General features: G+C 57.1%; 3 protein-coding genes across 5 annotated transcripts in view; 2 read left to right on the forward strand and 1 right to left on the reverse strand.

The window, feature by feature from the left end:
- The window catches only part of FIZ1 (FLT3 interacting zinc finger 1), an 8,240-nt gene extending 5,680 nt beyond the window's left edge, over window positions 1–2,560 (reverse strand). Inside the window, exons 1-2 of one of the 2 annotated variants that reach the window (XM_025369267.1) lie at window positions 1,500–2,051; window positions 593–922 (exon numbers count right to left, since the gene is read on the reverse strand). In XM_025369267.1, coding sequence (XP_025225052.1) covers window positions 593–886 — 294 coding nt within the window. In that variant the 5' untranslated portion in view covers window positions 887–922; window positions 1,500–2,051. Of the gene's footprint in view, window positions 1–592; window positions 923–1,499; window positions 2,052–2,475 lie in introns of those variants that run through there. The other variant, XM_025369268.1, reaches the window with a different exon arrangement.
- Window positions 2,561–3,023: 463 nt separating this feature from the next.
- On the forward strand, window positions 3,024–6,156 carry ZNF524 (zinc finger protein 524). Of its 2 annotated transcripts, none has more exons than XM_025367999.1 (2): window positions 3,024–3,088; window positions 5,090–6,156. In XM_025367999.1, exon 2 carries the CDS (start codon window positions 5,128–5,130, stop codon window positions 5,923–5,925), a length of 798 nt encoding a protein of 265 aa, XP_025223784.1. In that variant the 5' UTR covers window positions 3,024–3,088; window positions 5,090–5,127; the 3' UTR covers window positions 5,926–6,156. The 2 variants fall into 2 exon arrangements, with proteins under 2 accessions (XP_025223784.1, XP_025223783.1); XM_025367998.1 differs by lacking the exon at window positions 3,024–3,088 and adding an exon at window positions 3,303–3,425.
- A 2,889-nt stretch (window positions 6,157–9,045) lies between these two features.
- Window positions 9,046–20,916, forward strand: ZNF865 (zinc finger protein 865). Its single transcript, XM_025369048.1, has 2 exons — window positions 9,046–9,126; window positions 17,253–20,916. Exon 2 carries the CDS (start codon window positions 17,279–17,281, stop codon window positions 20,453–20,455), a length of 3,177 nt encoding a protein of 1,058 aa, XP_025224833.1. The 5' UTR covers window positions 9,046–9,126; window positions 17,253–17,278; the 3' UTR covers window positions 20,456–20,916.
- Window positions 20,917–23,089: the final 2,173 nt, after the last annotated feature.

Here is a 23,089-nt window from a genome sequence, read left to right on the forward strand (position 1 = left end):
CTGGAGTGCAGTGGCGGGATCTCAGCTCACTGCAAGCTCCGCCTCCCGGGTTCACGCCATTCTCCTGCCTCAGCCTCCCGAGTAGCTGGGACTACAGGCGCCCGCCACCTCGCCCGGCTAGTTTTTTGTATTTTTTAGTAGAGACGGGGTTTCACCGGGTTAGCCAGGATGGTCTCGATCTCCTGACCTTGTGATCCGCCCGTCTCGGCCTCCCAAAGTGCTGGGATTACAGGCTTGAGCCACCGCGCCCGGCCGAACCTATTTCTTAAAATGGTAAGGAAGGAAAGGATAAACACTAGATTGCAGATGCACGTGGGATACTGGCAGGGAGAAGGGGGAGGGGAGGAGCCCACAGATGGGGAAATTTACTATGAATGTTCTAGTTGGTGGCTTGGTGGGGACTGAATGAGAAACATCGCATGCTTTCAAGGGTCAGGGTGCTTTGGTGGGGAGCGACGGACATTTTCTAATGGGAGGAGGCGACTGCCTAGGCCTTGGGCCAGCTTCCTTTTGCCCAGAGCACAGTGGGGCGTGGGATCCCAGCGCAGTCCAGACCAGGGAGGCCAGCCTGGGGCCAGCCTGTGGGACTCACCTGGTGGTGCAGCAGGCCGGTGGAGTCACGGAACCCCTTGGGGCAGGCGGAGCAGCGGTAGGGCCGCTCCCCGGTATGCGAGCGCAGGTGGTTGGCTAGGTTGAAGCTGTGCTTGAAGCCCTTGCCGCAGCGCGGACACGCGTGGGGCTTGAGCGCTGTGTGTCGGGCAAAGTGGCGCCGCAGGTCTGAGCGGTAGCGGAAGCTCTTGCCACATTCACTGCAGTGAAATGGGACCCGGGGGGCGGCAGCGGCGGGCGGTGCTGGTGCAGGGGTTGGGGCCGGGACGTCATCCATGGTGGCGGGGAATACAGTGGTGTGTGGGGGCTCTCTCTGGAGTAGGGAGGAGACAGAGGAGCAGGTGAGGGGGTAGGGTCCCCATCAGCCCTCTCCTCCCAGGCTCCCAGACCCACCACCTGTCCCCTGGGAAAGCCTCCCACTGCCCACCTCTCTAAGCCCCTCTCATTGTTCTTTAAAATCCTCCTACTCTCTTAGAAACCCTTCTCCCTCTGCTCCACTCCTCTGGCAATCTTCCTAATCACTTCCCAGTCTCCTCACTCCACGGAGCGTTTTTAAGCCTCTCCCCCTCTTCGCCAATGCGCGGCCACTCCTCTCAGTGCCCCTCCCGCTGTAATTTAAGCCTCTCCCACTCTTCCTACTCCCTTCAAAGCCCCTACACTGTTCCCTAAGCATCTTGTATTCTTTGCCAAGCCCTTTTCCCTCCAAAAGGCCCTTCCACTCCCCTCTGAGCTCCTCCCACTCCTCTTCCAGGATGATCACTTAGCAAATGGGAGGGCAAAGATTTGGGACTAAGCACACTGGAGTCATCCTTGCAGGGAGACCAGAACTAGTCCTGTAACATCAGACAACAAAAACTCTTCATCTGCAAAATGGGAATAGTAGTACCTACCTCATAGAGTGGTGGCGAGAATTAAGTAAAACAGTGGCAATAAATGTTTCGTGCCTACTTAAGCTGGTGCACAGCAAAGACGCAACAAGTAAGCTGTTTGGATGACTATTATCCCGTAAGTTCTTCCTGGTTTCCTCCTTAAGTCCTACCATGCTTGCTAAGTTACTTGACTTCACTAAGCCCCTCTCGGCTCCACTAAGACCCACTTCCAAAACTCCACCCAATTTTTCCTTTAAAGAAGCCACATCCTTTCTAAGACCATCCACTGGACTCCTGTCACCTTCTCAGGCCTTCTCTACGAAGTCTCTTCCCATCCCCTGCAAGTCCTTTCCACATTCATTATAAGGACCTGACAGTTGCATTAAACCCCTTCAAATTACACCCTTAAACTCCGCCCCCCTCGCTAGGCCTACCTACTTCTCTAAGCCATACCCCAGACAAACTCCACCCCTTCTACTCTAAACTCCTCTCTCCTGCTTCCTGGGCTCCGTTTCCCCAACCAGCCTCAATGAGTTTCCTTCCACCCCTCAATCCAGGGCCTACCCACCATTCCTTCTGAGCCACGCCCCTTTATCAAACCCCACCACTTTGCCCAAGCCCCTCCCATTTTCTATCCACTCTCCCTCCTCCACGCCCCTCCCACTTCCACTCTAAGCTCCGCCCAACTCAGGCTCCTCCCAACCTTTGCTCCGCCCCAGCAGCCACTAGGCCCCGCCTCCTCCACCCCGCAGCCTGAGGAGCTGGGGCCCCCCCCATGCCCAGTCCGCTCCAGGCCCCAGGCCCCGAGAGCCGGCCTTTTGTGCCCCTCCCCCTGCCCCTAAAAGGTGCAGCCCTGGGCGCCTGGTAGGGGGGCAGGTCGGGCAGGCCCCGGGGCCAGGCGAGTCCACCTCGCTCGTACGGAGCGTTGGGTCCTGGAGACCCGGGAAGGCCCCAGGAGGCCGGGGAAGTCCGTCGGCTTTCCTCTTTAATTACTTACACCTCCCTCTGGGCGCCGACATTTTGGGCAGCGGGGGTAGCGTCACTTCCACCCGGGGGGCCCCTCGACTTCCGCCTCAACTCCCTTCCCCTGCCGTACTCCCCCTTTCTCCCGCCCTCTTGCTCCCCTTCCTCATCCCCGCCCTTCTACCTCTTTCCCTTTCCTTTCCCAGCCCCGGAGGTTGAAGAAGCCAGGCCAGCGCCATGTTGGGTGAGGGCAGCGGGAAGGGGCGGGGCCTAGGGACACGCACGGCGCCATGCAGACTAAGGGCAAGGAGCTGAGAGCACGGCTGCTTCTCCTTGGTGGCGACACTAGGCGATGCTAACGTAAATGAGAGCAGATACTATTTCTTTTTCACAGGCTCGGACTCCCCCTGATTAGGATGTACAGTTGGACTAGGGAAAAAAAGAAAGTGAAGTGCGCCAACTGCAATACAGAGCTGGAAAAAACCGGCACCATCTTATCCACTTAGCCCTCCATGGGCTTCGAAGCCTGTCCGGTGCCATGTTAATTACGGGCACTGGGCAGCCATTTTCCCGCTCCTCATCGTTCGGTATCTGTCTTTGACTGGGTCACCCGAATGTGTGCTTTGTGAGAGGAAAGGCGTTTCGAGGTGGTTGGGGATGTGGTGCTCGGTTATTTCCCACTGGGGACACACCAGGGCCGCCGGTGCGCAGGCGCGGCTTGCTGGCGTGGCCGTGACCGGTCCTTAGGACCCAGCGAGTCCCCTTTGTTTCCCGCGGGCACGCAGGCGGGAGGGAAGGGCAGGAAGGGAGGGGCTCGGCGCTTCTCTGAGGGGCGGGGCCGGTTCCGCGCGCCGCCGCCCCCGCCTCGCCGCCGCTGAGGGGCAGGGCCCCCTCACCCCCTCCCCTTCCCACGCGCCGGTCCCGTCGCCCCCGCGCGCGCGCGCGCGCGCGCACACTCGCGAGCCCCGGCGACATGCAAATGAGGTACCCGAGAGGCGGGGGGCGCAGGCGGGATGGGGGTTGTGGGGGTAGGGGAGGCCGGGCCGCGCGCTCCCGGAGCGCGCCTCCAACACCTGTTCCTGCTCCCGCGCTCGCGCCCCGCGAAGCCGTCCGGGCGCGCGCGCGCAGACCCCCTTCCTGGCAGCCCCCGCCGCCCGCTTACCCGGCGCCGCTCATTGGCCACCGCCCCCGCAGGGCCCGCCCCGCGCTCGGGCTTCGCAGCTCGGGGACCGATGAGCGCGCCAGCACCGGGGCGAGGTGACGGGGAGGGTCGGGGGACCAGTCTCCCCCTTTCCACCGTTCCAAAGACCTGACTTCTAGACTAGGCTACCCCGTGGGAGCGAACCATATGGAAAGGTGGTTGCTCCTCTCTGGACCGCAGTCTATGTGGCTGTTAAAGCGGGGGGTGCAGGGGGCTTCCCACTGCACCTGTCTCTCCCCTTCCCCTCCGTTACATCCCAGTCTCATGCTCCCAGTATCTGAGTGGGCGCTGGGAAGATGGTGGTGGCGCTGGTGAAGTTTATTGAGTGCTTACTATGCACCAGGCAGTGTGCGAGGGGCATTTTAAAGCCCACTATCTCATTTGATTCTTCTGACAACCCTGGTATATCCACTTTTCAGAGGAGGAAAGAGGCTCAGAGAGGCAAAGTCAGTTGTTAGGTATAGGCAGAGCTGAATTCAAACCCAGGACTGAGCCCTCATAATGTCCCCTTTCCTCCTTGGGTCTATTTGTTCTCCATTCTCTGGGACATTCGGGTCAGCAAGACCTGTTTCCAGTTTTGGCCCTGCCATTTACTGGCAGAGGAACTTAGGCAACTGACTTGGCTTTCCTGTGCCTCAGTTTCCCCATCTGCAAAATAGGACAGATATGCCCTATTCAGAGGGTTGATGTGAGGCTTAGCTGCTCCTGATAACAATGGCGAATGTGTCCTGAAAGCTTCTCTGTATGAACACTTTGTGGGTATTATACTCATGGCATGTCTGGGCAAGTGCATAGAACTGTGTGTCCCATTTTGCAAAAGTCTCGATTGAGGCTTAGAGAAGTGAACACCTTGCCCAAGGCCACGCAGAGAGTAAAGATTTGAGCGAATGATGTCTGACTCCAGGGCCCAGGCTCTTAACATCGCGGATATATTTCCTCATCCAGGAGTCAGGGTCAAATATCACCTGGGACCAGCCCCTTTTTTCCATTCCGGAACCCCTTCCCCACTTCTGCCAGTCAGCAGGGAGGGATGAGAGCATTCGTGAGGCCTCTGTGGCTCTGGAGTTTGATGGGCTCTCCGTTGCAAGGATCACAATACTGGTCTGCGCTCTCAGTTGGACTCTGTTCTCTCTAGGAGGTTTTTTGTTTTAGGTTTTTTTTTTCTTTTTTGGCGGGGGGAGCTTATGTTGATCTTGAACTTCTAGATCCAGGAGGAGAGTTAGGGAGACATAGGGATGTCTGGTGGAGCCCAGGGAAGTGCCTGTTTTTCAGCTGATACAAGATCATCTCACTGTTTTACCCACCAGCATAGCTAAAATTGTGTATCTGGATGAATGTCAACCACCCCCTTGTCAAGAGACTTGGACAGAGGGATGGGCGAGGTGTTGGGGGACACAGGGGTGCTCTAGACCCTGTGAGCACTGACTCTGCCCCTCTCTCCTCTTAGCTGGCTCCAGTGCCCAGACCCAAGCCCCCCACTGCTCAATGGACACCCCCAGCCCAGACCCGTTGCCTTCGCCTTTGCCCGGGGAGGAAGCGAAACCTCTGGCCTTACCTCCTCCTGTTCCCCGGGGCCGCCGAGGCCGTCGTCCTGGGGGAGCCACCTCCTCACATCGGACACTCAAGGCCTCCTCCCTCCCTCGCAAGCGGGGCCGCCCCCCCAAGTCAGGGCAGGAGCCCCCACTGGTGCAGGTGCAGGGCGTGGCAGCCCCAGTAGGCAGCAGTGGCGGCAACGACCTCCTCCTGATCGATGATCAGGGTGTGCCCTATACAGTCTCTGAAGGGTCAGCGGCTGGGCCTCAGGGCTCCGGCCCCAGGAAGGCCCCACACTTCTGCCCAGTGTGCCTGCGGGCCTTCCCCTACCTCTCCGACCTGGAGCGCCACAGCATCTCGCACTCAGAGCTGAAGCCACACCAGTGCAAGGTTTGCGGCAAGACCTTCAAGCGCTCCAGCCACCTGCGGCGGCACTGCAACATCCATGCCGGCCTGCGGCCCTTCCGCTGCCCGCTGTGCCCCCGCCGCTTCCGCGAGGCGGGCGAGCTGGCGCACCACCACCGCGTGCACTCGGGAGAGCGCCCGTACCAGTGCCCCATCTGCCGGCTGCGCTTTACAGAGGCCAACACGCTCCGGCGCCATGCCAAGCGCAAGCACCCGGAGGCCATGGGGGTACCCCTGTGTGCACCAGATCCAGGGTCTGAACCGCCGTGGGACGAGGAGGGCATCCCGGCCACAGCAGGGGCCGAGGAGGAGGAGGAGACAGAGGGGAAGGGGGAGCCGGCCTGACCCACATCCCTGGCCATCGCTCCCTGGGCCAGGTTTAGAGCAGGGAGTTTGGCTGGTGCTGGGCCTGGGCCAGGGGGCCGGGACACCCTTGTTTCTGGTGGTCTTCCCGTTATGGGAGCAGGTGGAGGGTGGAGACCTAAACTTCTGGGTCCAGCTGCCTTCAGCCCCCCTCCCCCAGACTAACAGATCCTTGGAGGCAGGGGTTGTGGAAATAAATCTCTGCCTGCTGGCTGCCTATGTGTGTTCCGTGCCGGGATGCCATCCTCTCCTGCCTTCAAATGTTCTTCCTCGGCTACACCTGCCGGGAGTGCGGGGAATTGGAGAGGACCCCACTTCCTGTGCCTCATGAGTGTGGTGCTCGCGAAAGAATGGTTTTGGGGGAAACCTTGGCTCCTTCCCCGTCTCCATCAGACCCCAAAGTCCAGTGGTCCCTCGGTGTCCGTGGAGACTTGGTTCCAGGAACCCCGCAGATACCAAGATCCGAGCATACTCAAGTCCAGCACTGGGCCCTGCGGAACCCGCGGATGTAGGAAAATCCGCCCTCCGTATACTGTGTGTTCCATCGGTGTTTGGGTGAAAGAAAGTCCGCTTCTCAGGGGACCTGCAGTTCAAACCCGTGTTGTTCAAGGGTCAGCTGTATTCCCAGTACACATCCAATCTAACTAAAACATTGAACCTTCCATGCAAACTGACCCTAGGTCCGACCGCCTCGATCCTAGGCAAGTCCCAGAAATTCTGCAGCCATTTTGCCCCACCTCCTTGTCCTGAGGAACTACTGTTTGGAAGGAAAAATTAAAACAAAGGTGTGGGCCGGGCGCGGTGGCTCAAGCCTGTAATCCCAGCACTTTGGGAGGCCGAGACGGGCGGATCACAAGGTCAGGAGATCAAGACCATCCTGGCTAACACGGTGAAACCCCGTCTCTACTAAAAAAAAATACAAAAAAACAATTAGCCGGGCGTGGTAGCGGGCGCCTGTAGTCCCAGCTACTCCGGAGCCTGAGGCAGGAGAATGGCGTGAACCCAGGAGGCGGAGCTTGTAGTGAGCCTAGATCGCGCCACTGCACTCCAGCCTGGGTGACAGAGCAAAGACTCCGTCTCAAAAAATAAAGAAAAAAATAAAACAAAAAAATAAAACAAAGGTGTGAACAGGACTGACGGTCTGGGTAAGGGTTAGAGATAAGGGGTGTGGCTTGGGGCGGGGCTAAGGAGCCAGGGGTGGGGCAGTTAGGCGGGGAACTGGCGGGGAGCTTAGGAGAGGGTTAGAGTTGAGTGGGGCTTAAAGAGGTTTAGGGGTTGGTCCGCATAAAGTGAGAGCGGTTTAAAGAGAATGGATAGAGTTGATCTTCTAGAGAGTAGGGGCTTGGAGCTGGGGAAGAACAAGAGGAACTGCGTGAGAGTGGGGCGAAGAGGACGGATTATGTTTTTTTTTTTGAAACAGGGTCTCGCTCTGTCACCCAGGCTGGAGTGCAGTGGCCCGATCACCGCTCACTGCAGCCTCGACCTGCCAGGCTCAAGCGACCCTCCCACTTCAGCCTACGGAGTAGCTGAGACTACAGGCGCGCGCCAGCATATTTAGCTTTTTTTTATTATTATTTTATTTTTATTTTTTGATACGGAGTCTTGCTGTCGTCCAGGCTGGAGTGCAGTGGTGCGATCTGGCTCACTGCAACCTCTGCCTCCCGGGTTCAAGCAATTCTCTCCCTCAGCCTCCCGAGTAGCTGGAATTACAGGCGCCCGCCATCACGCCTGGCTAATTTTTGTACTTTTAGTGGAGACGGGGTTTCACCATCTTGGCCAGGCTGGTCTTGAACTCCTGACCTCGTGATCCACCCGCCTCGGCCTCCCAAAGTGCTGGGACTACAGGCGTGAGCCACCGCGTCGGGCCTAATTTTTGTATTTTTTTTTTGTAGAGACGCGGTTTTGCCATATTGCCCAGGCTGGTCTTGAACTCCTGTGCTCAAGCAATCTGCCTGCCTTGGCCTCCCAAAGTGCTGGGATTACAGGCGTGAGCCACCACGCCAGGCCAAGAGAACGGATTTTAAGGTGAGGGGCGGAGCTTATAATAATTCAGCTCTGAGGTGGGCATGGTTCAGGGCCCGGGGCCGGGGCTTAAAGCAGAAACTTTGAGGTAACAGGGTATTAGAGGTGGGACTTAGGAGAAGGTGCTGACGGGGGCGCACGACTGCTATAGAGACGGTGGGGAGAGAAGGAAGTACCTAAGAGAGGCGTAACCAAGGGAAGCTCCTGGGAGAGGGGAAGCTTAGCAGGAGGGGCTGAATGGGCCTGGGGTTTGGCTGCTTGGGATGGGGCTGAGTTGGGAGCGGGGATTAATTACAGAGATTATATGAACGGGGCAGTGTCAAGTGTGGTAAAGCCATGGCTCTTGACCAGCATGCAGCAGAATCAGCTGGAGTATATTTCAAAACACGGATCCCTAGACCCCCAACCCCAGGGCTTCTATTCTGCATGGTCTCAGCAGGCAGCCGGATGCTGCTGGCCTCCCAACTATGCTTGACAACCACTGATTTAAACGAATGCTTTAGAGGTGGGAGGCACTCAAAAGTCACGAGGGGCAGCTTAAATGCTATGGGGCGAAGGGGCGGGGCTTACGTGCAAGGGGCGGGACTTGGATGGAAGGGGCGTGGCTTGGGCAGAGGTGAAGTTCCAGAGAGCAGGAGCTCGGAGAGGGGGAAGAACAAGAGAAACTGCATGAGGGCGAGGGGCAGAAGACAGATTTTGAGGCGGTGGGGGGGCTTATAATTACGCTGTGAGATGGGAGTGGTTCAGAGCCAGGGGGCGGGGCTTCAGTGTGAGACCTGAGCCGGAGGTGTGGCTTAACCGGACACCCAGAGCGTGTCGGGGGGTTCCTGGAGAAGAAGCGGGCACTCAGAGCGCAGGCGCACCTGGCTCTGCTCGCCCATCGGAAGCGGCCCAGGTTTTCACCGCTCTCATCCCCGAGTTAGTGCGCAAGCGCATTTCCCCCATCCTGGTCCCCGCCACCGCCTCCTCTTTCCGACCCTCCACGCCGGCGCCTCGGGAACGGGCGCGACTTCCGCTTCCGGGCGGGCGGGCAGGCGGGCGGCGCGGGGCTGCCGGGGAGGGGGGAGGGGGCGGCACTTCCGGTCGGGCCCTCGGGTCTCCCCGGAGCGGCGGCGCCTCCTCCGCCTCCTCGGCCTCCTCCCGGCGGAGACCCCGGCGCCGGTGAGTGACGGGTGCGTGGCCCGGGGGCCCGGGTGCAGCGGGGGCGGGGGGCCCCGCCCTGGCCCGCTCTGGTCCCCAGAACGTCCCCCAAACCCTAGCAAGTCAGTTCAGCTCCCGCCGGGCCCTTGCCAGGGGACTCCCAATCACTGCTTCCCCGTAAGACCCCTGCAGATAGCTCCCCGATGAACGCCTCCAGCTAGGATGACTGCCAAAGCGCTTTCATTCGTGGCGATGCCCTAAACGCCTGCCAGGGCCCCCAACTGATACCTCCTCGTAGGATCCCCTCCACATAGCGCCCCCCGTCATTGCTTCCTCCAGGTCAGCCTCCAGATGCCATCAGCATCGCCCCTCCCCATGTAGGGCAGCTGCCCGTGAACCCTCTTATTCTTATCCTCTATATAATTCTCCCCAGAGTGTCGCCTTAGAGCTTTGCAGCAGAACTGCCCCCCGTTATCTCTGTCCATACACAGCAACGGCCCCCAGTGGCCCTGACCGCCTCCCTCCCCAGCAGAGCGCCCCTTCGTGGGTGTGAAAATACTTTCTATTCTGGTCAGCACCAAGAATGCCTTTTTCCTTTCTGCAAATCCTCCAGTGATTCCCCTTAAGAATACCCCTTTCAAAACCACCCCCCTCGCAGCGGGACAGCTCCCTCTAGAATTCTTTCACACTCACATCCTCTCCCGCTTCAGGCAGAAATATCTGCCTGCTTAGCTCCAGGCTCCCATGAAATACTCCTGTACCTCCTCTCCCCCCACCCTCGTCGTGGTCAGCCCCCGTCTTCATTACTTCTGCCACAGAACAGTGTCCGGCAGTGAGGCAGTGAAGTCTTCCCTCCCAGAATGTTCCTCATCCTCTTCCTATGGCATGAACAACTGTTGCCCTGACCTGCAGCATCTCACCCAGCTCTCATGCCATCGTCCTGGACTCCCTAGGGAAGACCGTGGACTTCACCGGGGCGTAACTTCTTTTCTCATAGGCATTCATTCTGCATTGAACGCATGTTCACTATTCTAGCTGAAGGGTGTATACAGCCATGAAGGGGAGCGATGCACACAGTCTTCTCACTGTCCAGGGTCTCACAGTCTTGTTGATCAGAAACGAGTCAACAAAGATACACGGGGTTTTGTGGGTTCTCTGAGAGCCTGATGAACTACTTTAGAGGGGAAACCTGAATTACAAGAGGCAGCTTAGCCATGCAAAGATCTGGGTGAGCAGGCAGCAAGAAAAGCAAGTGCAAAGACCCTGAAGTGGCGGTGAGCCTGGTGAGTGGAGGAACAGCAGGGGAGGCCAGTGAGGGTGGAGCGGAAGATTTGAAGGGAAGAACAAGAGGAAGGAAGGTTTGGTCTCAAAAGGCTTTGGAGGTGAGGACACTGGGATAAATTATCTAGCCCTTGGCACGTCTACCGAGCCCAGAATGTTCTTCATTCATTCATACGTTCATTGGTAAACACTTGTTGAACAACTGTTTAATGAGTACCTACTTTACACTGGGGGTACAACAGAGAACAAAACAGACAAGAATCCCTGTCCTCATGGAGTGGATATGCTTAGTTGAGAGGGCGGATGATTAAGAAACAAAATACAGGCCAGGTGAAGTGGCTCATGCCTGTAATCCCAGCAGTTGGGAAGGCCAAAGTGGGAGGATCGCTGGAGGCCAAGAGTTCAAGACCAACCCCAGCAACATAGTGAGACCCTGTCTTTACAGGAAAGAAAAAAGCTGGGGGTGGGTGGTGTGCACCTGTAGTCCCAGCTATTAAGGAGGCTGAGGTGGGAGGACTGCTTGAGCCCAGGAGTTACAGGCTGCAGTGAAAAAAAAAAAAAACAAAAAACACCAAGAGTATATATGTGTGTTCAAAGTAAAATATCATGGGATAAAGAGATAGAGCTGGGGGGGCTGTGGTTCAGAATGGCCTCCCCCAGGATATTCCTATGTCTTGTCATCTTGTCCCTCCCAAAAGCCACACACCAACGTTATACAAGGGTAAAAATTCCCCTTCTTCTGGACAACTGTGGCCCACTGGGGGGCTGCTCTTATCAGCACCCCAACCCCAGGAGTGAAGTGATTAGGAGGATGAGCCCTGGATTCTACTAGGGTTCACAGCTTTGAGCAAACCACTCCCTCCTTTCCTAGCCTCATTCATTCACTTCTTCAAACGAAAATGCATCAAGCCAGGAACTGTTGTAGGTCCCGGGAGTGGAACAGTGAGCAAGAGATAAAAATCCGGCCGGGCGCGGTAGCTCACGCCTGTAATCCTAGCACTTTGGGAGGCCGAGACGGGCGGATCACGAGGTCAGGAGATCGAGACCATCCTGGCCAACATGTTGAAACCTCATCTCTACTAAAAATACAAAAAAAATTAGCCAGGTGTAGCAGCGGGCACCTGTAGTCCCAGCTACTCAGGAGGCTGAGGCAGGAGAATGGCGTGAACCTGGGAGGCAGAGCCTGCAGTGAGCCAAGATCGTGCCACTGCACTCCAGCCTGGGCGACTAAGCAAGACTCTCAAAAAAAAAAAAAAAAAAAAGAGAGATAAAAATCCTTCGCTTCAGGAAGCCGATCCTCTGCATGGGGAGACCAGCAAAATCAAGGCAAAGAAGTAGACTATGTGAGGTTATAAATGATGCTGAGCAGTAAGGAGAGAAATGAAGCAGGGTTGGGGAGATCAGGATGTGGGCCTGAGTGACAGGTCACTGGTTACTGAGAGGCTCATAGAGAAGACAATTGAGCAAAGATGGGGAGGAGGTGAAGGGGTGAGCCAGGTGGTTGCCTGAGAGTCAGAGTATTACAGGCAGCAGCAACAGCCAGTGCAAAGGCCCTGCGGCAGGAATGGAGTGGGCACATTGGAAGAGCAGCCAGGAGACTGTGGAGGTCATTGTAAGGACCGTGGCTTTATTTATTTATTTATTTATTTATTTATTTATTTATTTATTTTGAAAAGGAGTTTCGCTCTTGTTGCCCAGGCTGGAGTGCAATGGTGTGATCTTAGCTCACTGCAACCTCTGCCTCCCGGGTTCAAGCAATTCTCCTGCCTCAGCCTCCCGAGTAGCTGGGATTACGGGCATGCACCACCACGCCTGGCTCATGTTGTATTTTTAGTAGAGACGGGGTTTCTCCATGTTGGTCAGGTTGGTCTTGAACTCCCGACCTCAGGTGATCCGCCCGCCTCAGCCTCCCAAAATGCTGGGATTACAGGCGTGAGCCACCGTGCCCCACCAGGACCGTGGCTTTTGAATGAGATGGGGTTACTCTTTGGTTTGGGACAGAGGATGGACATGGTTTGGTTATAGTCCTCCTGTCAGTAAAACGGGAATAATAGTAATACTTACCAGTTTGTTGTGAGGTTTGAATGAAACAAGCCACATAAGGCACCTAAGCACAATGCTTGTTAGAGGTCAACAAATGTTGGTGACTTGTATTGCCCTTGGGTCAAGTCAAGTGACTTGGGATTCAGTAGCAGGGAGATGGGTGGAGCAATGCATATTTCCAGTATAAAGTGGGAGGGGGGGTCCTCCTTCATTTTGGAGGGAGAAATATTGAAAGACAGCATGTCATGGGACTCTGGAGCCTTGCTGCCTTTCTTCAACCCCTGGCCCTGCCACTAGTTAACAATGTGACTTTGGAAGTTGGTTTATTTATTTTTAAGAAACAGGGTCTCACTCTGTCGCCCAGGCTGGAGCGCAGTAGCGTAAGCTCACTGCAACCTCTGCCTCCTGGGTTCAAGAAATTATCCTGCCTCAGCTTCCCAAGTAGCTGGGACTACAGGTGTGCACCACCACGCCCAGCTAATTTTTGTATTTTTAGTAGAGATGGGGTTTCACTGTATATTGGCCAGGCTGGTCTCGAACTCCTGACTTCAGTTGATCCACCCACCTCGGCCTCCCAAAGTGCTGGCATTACAGGCGTGAGCCACTGTGCCTGGCCTGACTTTGGAAGTTTAATTCACCTCTCTGGCCCTCAGTCTCTTCCTTTGTATTTCAGAGTCAATGATTGTAACCATCTTCTAGGGTTACTGGGAGGATTCGTTGAGTCAACACACATCAGAGTTAGAAGCGTGTTGGGCTGGTAGAAAACGCACATCCAGTGTTATATGTTACTTTACGTTACTCTTATTAACAAACCCGAATTGCATCACAAGGCAGCGTTGTTGCAGCAGAATGGCCCACGGTCTGGCATCAGAAAGACCTGGAATCAGTTACCTGCTTTCCTCTTTATTGGCCACATGACCTTGGGGGAATGCCTTCCCCATGCTGCTCCTCAGTTTCCCCACTTGTAAGATGGGCCCAGTAATGGTACAGGACTATGCCACATCCAGGCAATGACAAATCAAACTGGTCAGACAATAAATGTGAACCGTTCATACACTTGCTGTGGGACTCCTGTCCCTTGCTGGCGGTGGTGGTGGTGGTGGGCCGGGGGTGGGTCCCTCCCCATCATGCTTCTCTCCACATAAAACCCTCCTATGACATCCCTCCTTAAAAAGATACCAGTTTAGGCTTGAGTCGTGTGAAAGAGGAAATGTCTCTGGTTTCCTAGTGGAGATTATCATGAGCCTGATCGATTCTGTCCACCACTGATGTATCCCCTTCAGCATCTCCACACCCTGCCCTCAGTGCCCTCCTCATAACATCACTGTCCCCAGAATCGCTTCTCCCAGGAATCCCTGGGATCATGTAGCTCCATTTCTGCTAAATGACCCCTCTGTTCCCTCTGGGAGTTTGGTCAGCTTAGTCTCATCCCTTCGTTCATTCCACAAATATCAAGATAGACATTCACGGCTATACATTTCCCTCTGAGCACGACTTTGGCTGCACCTCCTCAGCTTTGGTATGTTGTTTTCATTTTCATTAACTGCTAAGCAGTTTGTTTGAGATGGAGTTTCGTTCTTGTTGCCCAGGCTGGAGTGCAGTGGCACAATCTTGGCTCACTGCAACCTCCACCTCCCAAGTTGAAATGATTCTCCTGCCTCAGCCTCCCAAATAGCTGGAATTACAGGTGCCCACCACCAAACCTGGCTAATTTTTGTATTTTTAGTAGAGACGGGGTTTCGCCATGTTGGCCAGGCTGGTCTTGAACTCCTGACCTCAGGTGATCCGCCCGCCTCGGCCTCCCAAAGTGCCGGGATTACAGCTGTGGGCCATCGCGCCCAGCCAGCATTTTCTAATGTATGATTTGTTTGTGGACCTGTTGGCAATTTTGGAAGGTGGTGTTTCATTTTCACATATCAGCAATATTTGTCAAGCACCCACACTGTGCCAGGTGCTACGCTAAGTGCTGGGGTCACAAGGGCGAGCAAGACAGGCCAAGTCCTTGCTTTCCCAGAGAGGGGCCAAATAGTGAACACACAGAAAAGGAATGAGTTGGTGGCAATAACTATAATGAAAAACCTGCAGCTGGATGAGGCGTAGAGAGTGATGGGGTGGGAAGTGCTGAGTAGAGACCCAACGAGGCTCCAGAGGCCTTGTTGAAATCTGGGGAAGAACATTGTAGGTAGAAAGTAACCACCACCCTCTCCTACCAGGCCCCTTGTATAGACACCACTCATAACCCAGAAGACACTCCTAAATAAACTCTTATCCCGATAGTTCTTCCCTCACCTTCCTTCACTCGGGGAACGGCCCCCGGTGAAACACTGCTGTGGGGGTGGGAATGGGGTTCAGCCAATTGATCCAGACTCTTACTCCGTGACGGACGGCTGGCAACTCACTTTGCCCGTCTGTGTCTTAGTTTTCTAATTTATCCAGTGGTGGTAACAGCTGCCCTTATTTCTTAGATTTGTGGGAAGTCAGTGAATTAATATGTGTAACGTGCTTAGAACTGTGGCTGGCCTCTAGGAGATGTCCAATCAGTGACAGCTATGATTAACGTGCGCTCTAGTGGAGGCAAGCTAGGCAGGGCCTTCTTCCCCCAAACACTCTTACCCTTCCTCCCCATAGCGCCCTACATCACGCCCTACTCCCTCCATCCTTATGGCCTGTGTTTGCCTTCGTGGCCAGTCAGCCCCGCTCCAGAGCTGTCTCCCCAACTTAGGTTCCGCCTACAGCCTTCCAGTTACCACCCCAGCCACGCCTGTCCTCTTTCCGGAGATCAGATTAAACAGAGGGGGTGTGAAGGGCATGGGATGTTGAGTCTTGTCCAAGGACAAGGACACCCAGAGCTGGAGACTAAAAATATCTCACTCCAGGATGGTGTTTGGGGTGGGGGTGGAAGAGACACTCATCCCTCACCTGTGGGAGGAGAGAGCAGCCCGATTGATAGAGGAGAAAGGGTCCAAGCCTTGGTAGGAACCCCCTTGACCCCCACAGTGGGCTGGGCTTAGAGCCAGGCCCCCACTGGGTAGGGATGATGGACAGAAAGCAGGTCAGACCTCACGGGCCCTTCACCCACTGACCGTCCGCCCACTTGGTGGAGGTGCTTCCCCAGGCCAGCAAGTAGACTAGGAACTCGGAGATCAGTTACAGGAGCTGAGGGTCTGGTGTGGTGCGGGGTAACACATGGATACCTGCCATCTGGAATGAAAAGTCGTGTAAAGGAGGTGCCAGAGAATGATGCTGGGGTGGAGGGGTCAGGAGAAGCCCCACTAAGGGCAAGGATGGAACTCAAGCTCCCTGCTTCTGTTGCTAGGCTTAGCCCAGGTATGTGACGTCATGGATGGTACAAATAGTTCAGGGGATTGAACGCATTCTGCTGATGTGTGTGTTTTGTTACGTTCTGTTCCAACCCCCTTGAATCTCCCTACAGTATAGGGGTCCCCCCCATTTTAAACATGGAGAAAGTGTGGATCCCAGTGGAGATGGGATTTGAACCCAGGTCTTTCCAAGCCCAGGGTCTGTGTTTTGATTGTATGAGACCACCTTCTGACTATATGCCGCCTTGCTGGAATTTGTTTCTCCCGGGCAAGCACATTCTCCTTTCTACCATCTATTAATATTAAAAGAGTGCACACCCCCATACTGACTGCTTTTTCAGTTCTCTAGGCTTATCCTGACTTCCCTGCTTCTACTACTATTAGTAACAGTGATAACAGTATCATATCTCCTATTTTTTTAATTTTTAGAGCCAGGGTTTTGCTGTCACCCAGGCTGGAGTACAGTGATGTGATCAGAGCTCACTGTAGCCTCCACCTCCTGGGCTCAAGCAGTTCTCCTGCCTCAGCCTCCCAAAGTGCTGGGATGACAGGTGTGAGCCACTGCGCCCAGTCCATACCTTCTATGTACTGAGTGCTTACAGAGTTCCAGGAACTGCCCCCACTAAGAGCCTTATACATATGAGCGTGTTGAATCCACACAGCCCTGTGAGGTAGGCAAGTGCTTTGTCGTCCCCAGGTGTAGATGAGGAAATGGAGGCACAGAGAGGTTCAGTCACTTGCCCATGGCCACACAGCTAGAAAGTGGCAGGGCTTACATTTGATTCTGGCCCCAGAGTCTTCCCTCCTAATTACGCTGATAGAAATGGTGATTCCCCTTATCAGTATGCTCATTTTAGGATAAAACCTGAAGGGATGAGGACGGAGGGCTGCGGGTGCGGTAGGGTGCAGGAGTATGGGGAGACAGCAGAGGGCCTGAGAGGGTTTGGAAAGAAAACTGAGTCCAGAGGCCCCCAGGGTGCTTGGACAATTGGAGTCTGAAAAGGAGAGAAAGTAGAGAGGGGTCAGACCAGCGTGCTGGCTCACATCTGTAATCACCCAGCACTTTGGGAGGTGGAGGCTGGAGGATCACTTGAGTCCAGGAGTTTGAGACCAGCCTGGGCAACAAAGCAAGACCCCGTTTGTACAAATCATAAAGTAGAGGCCCTGCAGGTGGTGTGGAGAGGGTCTCCTCCACAAAGCTGTGTCAGGACCCCAGAAAAGATGGGAAGAGATAGAAGGAATTAGGGTAAAGAGAGATGGGGAGGAGAGTGGGAGTTGAGAACACAGAGAGGGAAGGTGAAGGTGAGTAGGAGAGTCCTGGGGCCAGGGAGCCAAGAGGAAGGGCTGCCCTTTGGGGTGGACAGGCAGTGGGACTGGAAGCCTAAACCTGGAAGGCGAGGGGGTGATCCGCACAAGGATGGATGAGTGGGCGCACAGCTCCATTCACCTGCGGGGAGACCCAGCACCGCGGCCGTGTCCTCAGCCCGGTCCTCCTCTTCACAGGGTCTCCCGTCTCCCACCCGCCGGAGATGGAGGCGAACCCAGCGGGCAGCGGTGCCGGGGGTGGCGGGAGCAGCGGCATCGGGGGCGAGGACGGGGTACACTTCCAGAGCTACCCCTTCGACTTCCTGGAATTCCTCAACCACCAGCGCTTCGAGCCCATGGAACTGTATGGGGAACACGCCAAGGCGGTGGCAGCCCTGCCCTGCGCCCCCGGCCCCCCGCCGCAGCCCCCGCCGCAGCCCCCTCCCCCGCAGTATGACTACCCGCCCCAGTCCACCTTCAAGCCCAAGGCGGAGGTGCCCTCCTCGTCCTCGTCCTCCTCCTCCTCCTCTTCGTCCTCCTCGTCGTCGTCGTCTTCGTCCTCTTCGTCTTCCCAAGCCAAGAAGCCCGATCCGCCCCTGCCGCCCGCCTTCGGGGCGCCCCCGCCTCCCCTCTTTGACGCTGCTTTCCCCACTCCGCAGTGGGGCATCGTGGACCTCTCGGGACACCAGCACTTGTTTGGGAACCTGAAGCGAGGAGGGCCCGCGTCCGGGCCGGGGGTGACGCCTGGGCTGGGCGCTCCCGCGGGGGCCCCGGGGCCGCTTCCTGCCCCCTCGCAGACCCCGCCAGGACCCCCCGCGGCGGCGGCCTGCGACCCCACCAAGGACGACAAGGGCTACTTCCGGAGGCTGAAGTACCTGATGGAGCGGCGCTTCCCCTGCGGCGTGTGCCAGAAGTCCTTCAAGCAGTCCTCGCACCTGGTGCAGCACATGCTGGTGCACTCGGGCGAGAGGCCCTACGAATGCGGCGTCTGCGGCCGCACCTACAACCACGTGTCCAGCCTCATCCGCCACCGCCGCTGCCACAAGGACGTGCCGCCGGCCGCGGGGGGCCCGCCCCAGCCCGGCCCCCAGCTCCCGCCGCTGGGCCTCCCAGCACCCGCCGCCAGCGCTGCCACCGCCCCCGCCCCCTCCACGGTGTCCTCGGGCCCTCCAGCCACGCCCGCGGCGCCCGCCCCCTCCGCCGACGGGAGCACCGCCCCTGCTGGTGTTGGGGTGCCCCCTCCCGCCACCGGGGGCGGCGACGGCCCGTTCGCCTGCCCGCTCTGCTGGAAGGTTTTCAAGAAGCCCAGTCACCTCCACCAGCACCAGATCATCCACACGGGCGAGAAGCCCTTCTCCTGCTCCGTGTGCAGCAAGAGCTTCAACCGCAGGGAGAGCCTGAAGCGCCACGTGAAGACGCACTCGGCCGACCTCCTGCGCCTGCCCTGCGGCATCTGCGGGAAGGCCTTCCGCGACGCCTCCTACCTCCTCAAGCACCAGGCGGCCCACGCAGGGGCGGGCGCCGGGGGGCCTCGGCCCGTGTACCCCTGCGACCTGTGCGGCAAGTCCTACTCAGCGCCGCAGAGCCTGCTCCGCCACAAGGCCGCCCACGCCCCGCCCGCCGCCGCTGCGGAGGCGCCCAAGGACGGGGCAGCCTCGGCCCCGCAGCCCCCGCCTACCTTCCCCCCGGGCCCGTACCTCCTGCCCCCCGACCCTCCCGCCACCGACAGCGAGAAGGCGGCGGCGGCCGCGGCGGCGGTGGTGTACGGCGCCGTGCCAGTCCCGCTCCTGGGCGCCCACCCGCTGCTGCTCGGCGGCGCGGGGACCAGCGGGGCGGGAGGCTCGGGCGCCAGCGTCCCGGGAAAGACGTTCTGCTGCGGCATCTGCGGGCGTGGCTTCGGGCGCCGCGAGACCCTGAAGCGCCACGAGCGCATCCACACGGGCGAGAAGCCCCACCAGTGCCCCGTGTGCGGGAAGCGCTTCCGCGAATCCTTCCACTTGAGCAAGCACCACGTGGTGCACACGCGTGAGCGGCCCTACAAGTGCGAGCTCTGCGGCAAGGTCTTCGGCTACCCGCAGAGCCTCACCCGCCACCGCCAGGTGCACCGGCTCCAGCTGCCCTGTGCCCTGGCCGGGGCCGCCGGCCTCCCCTCCACCCAGGGCGCATCCGGAGCCTGTGGGCCCGGGGCCTCAGGCACGTCTGCAGGGCCTGCCGATGGGCTGAGCTACGCCTGCTCGGACTGCGGCGAGCACTTCCCAGATCTCTTTCACGTCATGAGCCACAAGGAGGTCCACATGGCAGAGAAGCCCTACGGCTGCGACGCCTGCGGCAAGACCTTCGGCTTCATTGAGAACCTCATGTGGCACAAGCTGGTCCACCAGGCCGCCCCCGAGCGCCTGCTCCCGAGCACGCCTGGCGGCCCGCAGCCCCCGGACGGCTCCAGCGGCACGGATGCGGCCAGCGTGCTGGACAACGGGCTGGCGGGGGAGGTGGGAGCGGCCGTGGCGGCACTGGCAGGGGTGTCTGGGGGTGAGGACGCAGGCGGGGCGGCGGTGGCAGGGGCCGGCGGGGGTGCCAGTTCCGGCCCTGAGCGCTTCAGCTGTGCCACGTGCGGTCAGAGTTTCAAGCACTTCCTGGGCCTAGTGACTCACAAGTACGTGCACCTGGTGCGGCGGACCCTGGGCTGCGGCCTCTGCGGCCAGAGCTTCGCGGGCGCCTACGACTTGCTCCTGCACCGCCGCAGCCATCGGCAGAAGCGGGGTTTCCGCTGCCCGGTGTGCGGGAAGCGCTTCTGGGAGGCGGCCCTGCTGATGCGCCACCAGCGCTGCCACACGGAACAGCGGCCGTACCGATGTGGCGTGTGCGGCCGAGGCTTCCTGCGCTCCTGGTACCTGCGGCAGCACCGCGTGGTCCACACTGGCGAGCGGGCCTTCAAGTGCGGCGTGTGCGCCAAGCGCTTCGCGCAGTCGTCCAGCCTGGCAGAGCACCGGCGGCTGCACGCTGTGGCCCGGCCCCAGCGCTGCAGCGCCTGTGGCAAGACCTTCCGCTACCGCTCCAACCTGCTGGAGCACCAGCGGCTGCACCTGGGCGAGCGCGCCTACCGCTGTGAGCACTGCGGCAAGGGCTTCTTCTACCTGAGCTCCGTGCTGCGCCACCAGCGCGCCCACGAGCCGCCGCGGCCCGAGCTCCGCTGCCCCGCCTGCCTCAAGGCCTTCAAGGATCCCGGCTACTTCCGTAAGCACCTGGCTGCCCACCAGGGCGGCCGGCCCTTCCGCTGCTCCTCCTGCGGCGAGGGCTTCGCCAACACCTACGGCCTCAAGAAACACCGCCTAGCGCACAAGGCCGAGAACCTCGGGGGGCCTGGAGCAGGGGCGGGCACCTTGGCCGGAAAGGATGCCTGACCGAGGGGTTCCCATCCCACTCCCATCAGAAGCCCCCTTCTGGACTCCCACCTCCCGGGACTGATCAGACTCTCCCCCCTCCTCGCTGTTGCCCCATCCTTCAGAACTTCGGACGGACTGGCGACCTTCAGGGCGCAGGCCCGACAGGCTCAAGACTGAATCACTCCCATCCTTGTCCTCTCTGCCCTCCCCTCATCCCATCAGACACTGAACCCATCCTCCGTCCAACCCTCGTTTGTGACCCTCATCAGCCCCTGTCCCAGCAGCACTCTGCCCCCAGTAAGTTTTGGCGGAGATGGGTCTGAACCGCCCCTCCCCCTCCTTTGGAATCTGGCTGGACAATGGAGTATAAGCAGAGCTGGGAGGGCACAAGGGGGTGCTGGGTGCTCTTTGGGGTGGGGGGCGGGGTGGCAGACGCGGCTTGTACAGAGCGGAGAATAATAAATCTTACCATGAGGGCCGCTGGAGTCCATCCTTGCATCCCACCCAGGGAGAGTGGGGATTACATACATGGTGGCAAAGCACAAAGTTAAAACTTGTTTCCTCTGCAATTTTGATTCTGGGCACCTCTGTCTCTCATTCACTCTCATTCGACAGGGACTTACTGAGGATTTGCTGTATTCCCAGCTTTAGTCTGAGCTGGGCAAATGGAGATGGACAAGACAGGTAAGTGTCTGCTCTCAGGAACTGACTTAACATGCCCGGACTCTTCCCCTTCCTGATGCTTTCAGCCTTCGTTCACTCTGCCACCACTTCCGGGGGCTCCTGCCTGCCAAGCCCTGAGGTGGGTACTGGGGAAACAGATGAACTGGACATGCCCCTCAGCCTCAAGTAACATGAAAGAGAACTCCCATCCCGCTGCCGCAGCTGCTTCACTACTGTGTGCAAACTAATGGTCATGATACATCTCCCTCTTAGCACTTACCCTCCAGGATAATGATTGGGAGATTCAAAAGCCCATTCACAGCTCACGTTGGTGCTGGAAACAGTGAGATGTATGCCTGGCAATGTGTGTTTAGTTATCTCATTTGTTAGAAGGGCCTGGGGTCCTGAAGAACAAAGGTGCTCCAGGGACATATCGAAAATCCACAGAATTTGGACTCCAGGCCGGGCGTGGTGGTTCACGCCTGTAATCCCAGCACTTTGGGAGGTCGAGGTGGGTGGATCACGAGGTCAGAAGATTGAGACCATCCTGGCTAACACAGTGAAATCCTGTCTACTAAAAATACAAAAAATTAGCCGGGCGTGGTGGTGGGTGCCTGTAGTCCCAGCTACATGGGAGGCTGAGGCAGGAGAACAGCGTGAACCCGGGAGGTGGAGCTTGCAGTGAGCCGAGATCACGCCATTGCACTCCAGCCTGGGCGACAGAGCGAGACTTCGTCTCAAAAAAATAAATAAAATAAAATAAATAAAAATGGAAGAAAAAAAAAAAAAAAAGAAGTGGCAAAGATTTCCAGGCGGAGAGTTTAGTGTGTTGAACTAAACCCTGCTATTCTAGAGAATTTAAGACAGGTTAGTATGGCTGGAGGTTGGGTTCCTGGGGGCTAAATCCTGAAGGGTCTTGAATTCCAAATTGTGAGGCTTGGGAGATTTTATAGGGTAGACGCTGGAAACTGGCAGCTGCAAGGCCGAATATGACTACCAACACATTTTTGTTTAGTCTGTGCATTTTTTAAAAAGTTTGACTTGACTGCCAACATTGGGAAATCAAAAGATTTTACACAACGTGAACTAATGGAACTTCTGAAAGAAACTGGAAGATGTGGCAACCCCATCTGTGTTCCGGAGCTGAGCGGCCGTTACCCTCTTCTGATGGGGCACTCTCCAATTTGTTGAATCCCAACTCCTGAAACCTGGTGGCAATCATCATTATTTCATGTTGTTGATATTTTCCCCTTGAACCTGGACATCTTGCTCATGTATTTACATTTTCACCCAGCTCCTGTAGGCATTCACATTTCCAAATCCTTCTCAAAGCCACAAGGAGCTGTGGCTTGGTGACAAGGATCTGCGTGGATGCCATATGGAGAATGAAGAGGGCAAGTGGCCAGGCGCAATGGCTCATGCCTATAATCCCAACACTTTGGGAGGCTGAGGCAAGTAGATCACCTGAGGTCAGGAATTTGAGACCAGACCAGCCTGGCCAACATGGTGAAACCCCATCTCCACAAAAAACACAAAAATTAGCTGAGCACGGGGGTGCCCTCCTGTAATCCCAGATACTCAGGAGGCTGAGGCAGAATTGCTTGAAGGCAGGAGGCAGAGGTTACAGTGAGCCGAGATTGTGCCACTGGACTCCAACCTGGGCAACAAGAGCAAAACTCCATCTCAAAAAATTAAAATAAAAATTAAAAAAAGGGCAGCCACTGGACTGCTATGCAGTTGTCCATGTGTGAGACGACTGTTGGTCTACAAGTGTGGTGATGCTGAAAAGACGTTCCAATTCCAAAGATATTTAACTGGCTCAACTGAGGGAGACTGATAAGGGATTGGACATAAGGATGAGGATGAAGAAGGTTTAAACCTGCCCAGGAACCCAGCTTGGGTGGTGGTGCCAATGACATCAGAAGCATGGAAGTTTCTTTGAGGAAAACGGAATGAGTTCTGTTCACATTGTGAGTTATCTCATGGGGC

This window comes from Theropithecus gelada, chromosome 19, assembly GCF_003255815.1.
Source record: "Theropithecus gelada isolate Dixy chromosome 19, Tgel_1.0, whole genome shotgun sequence".
Classification (NCBI taxonomy): domain Eukaryota; kingdom Metazoa; phylum Chordata; class Mammalia; order Primates; family Cercopithecidae; genus Theropithecus; species Theropithecus gelada.

Coding starts and splice junctions, on each gene's coding strand:
- ZNF524 (XM_025367999.1), top strand. CDS start 5,128: ATGGACACCCCCAGCCCAGACCCGTTGCCTTCGCCTTTGCCCGGGGAG.
- ZNF865 (XM_025369048.1), top strand. CDS start 17,279: ATGGAGGCGAACCCAGCGGGCAGCGGTGCCGGGGGTGGCGGGAGCAGC.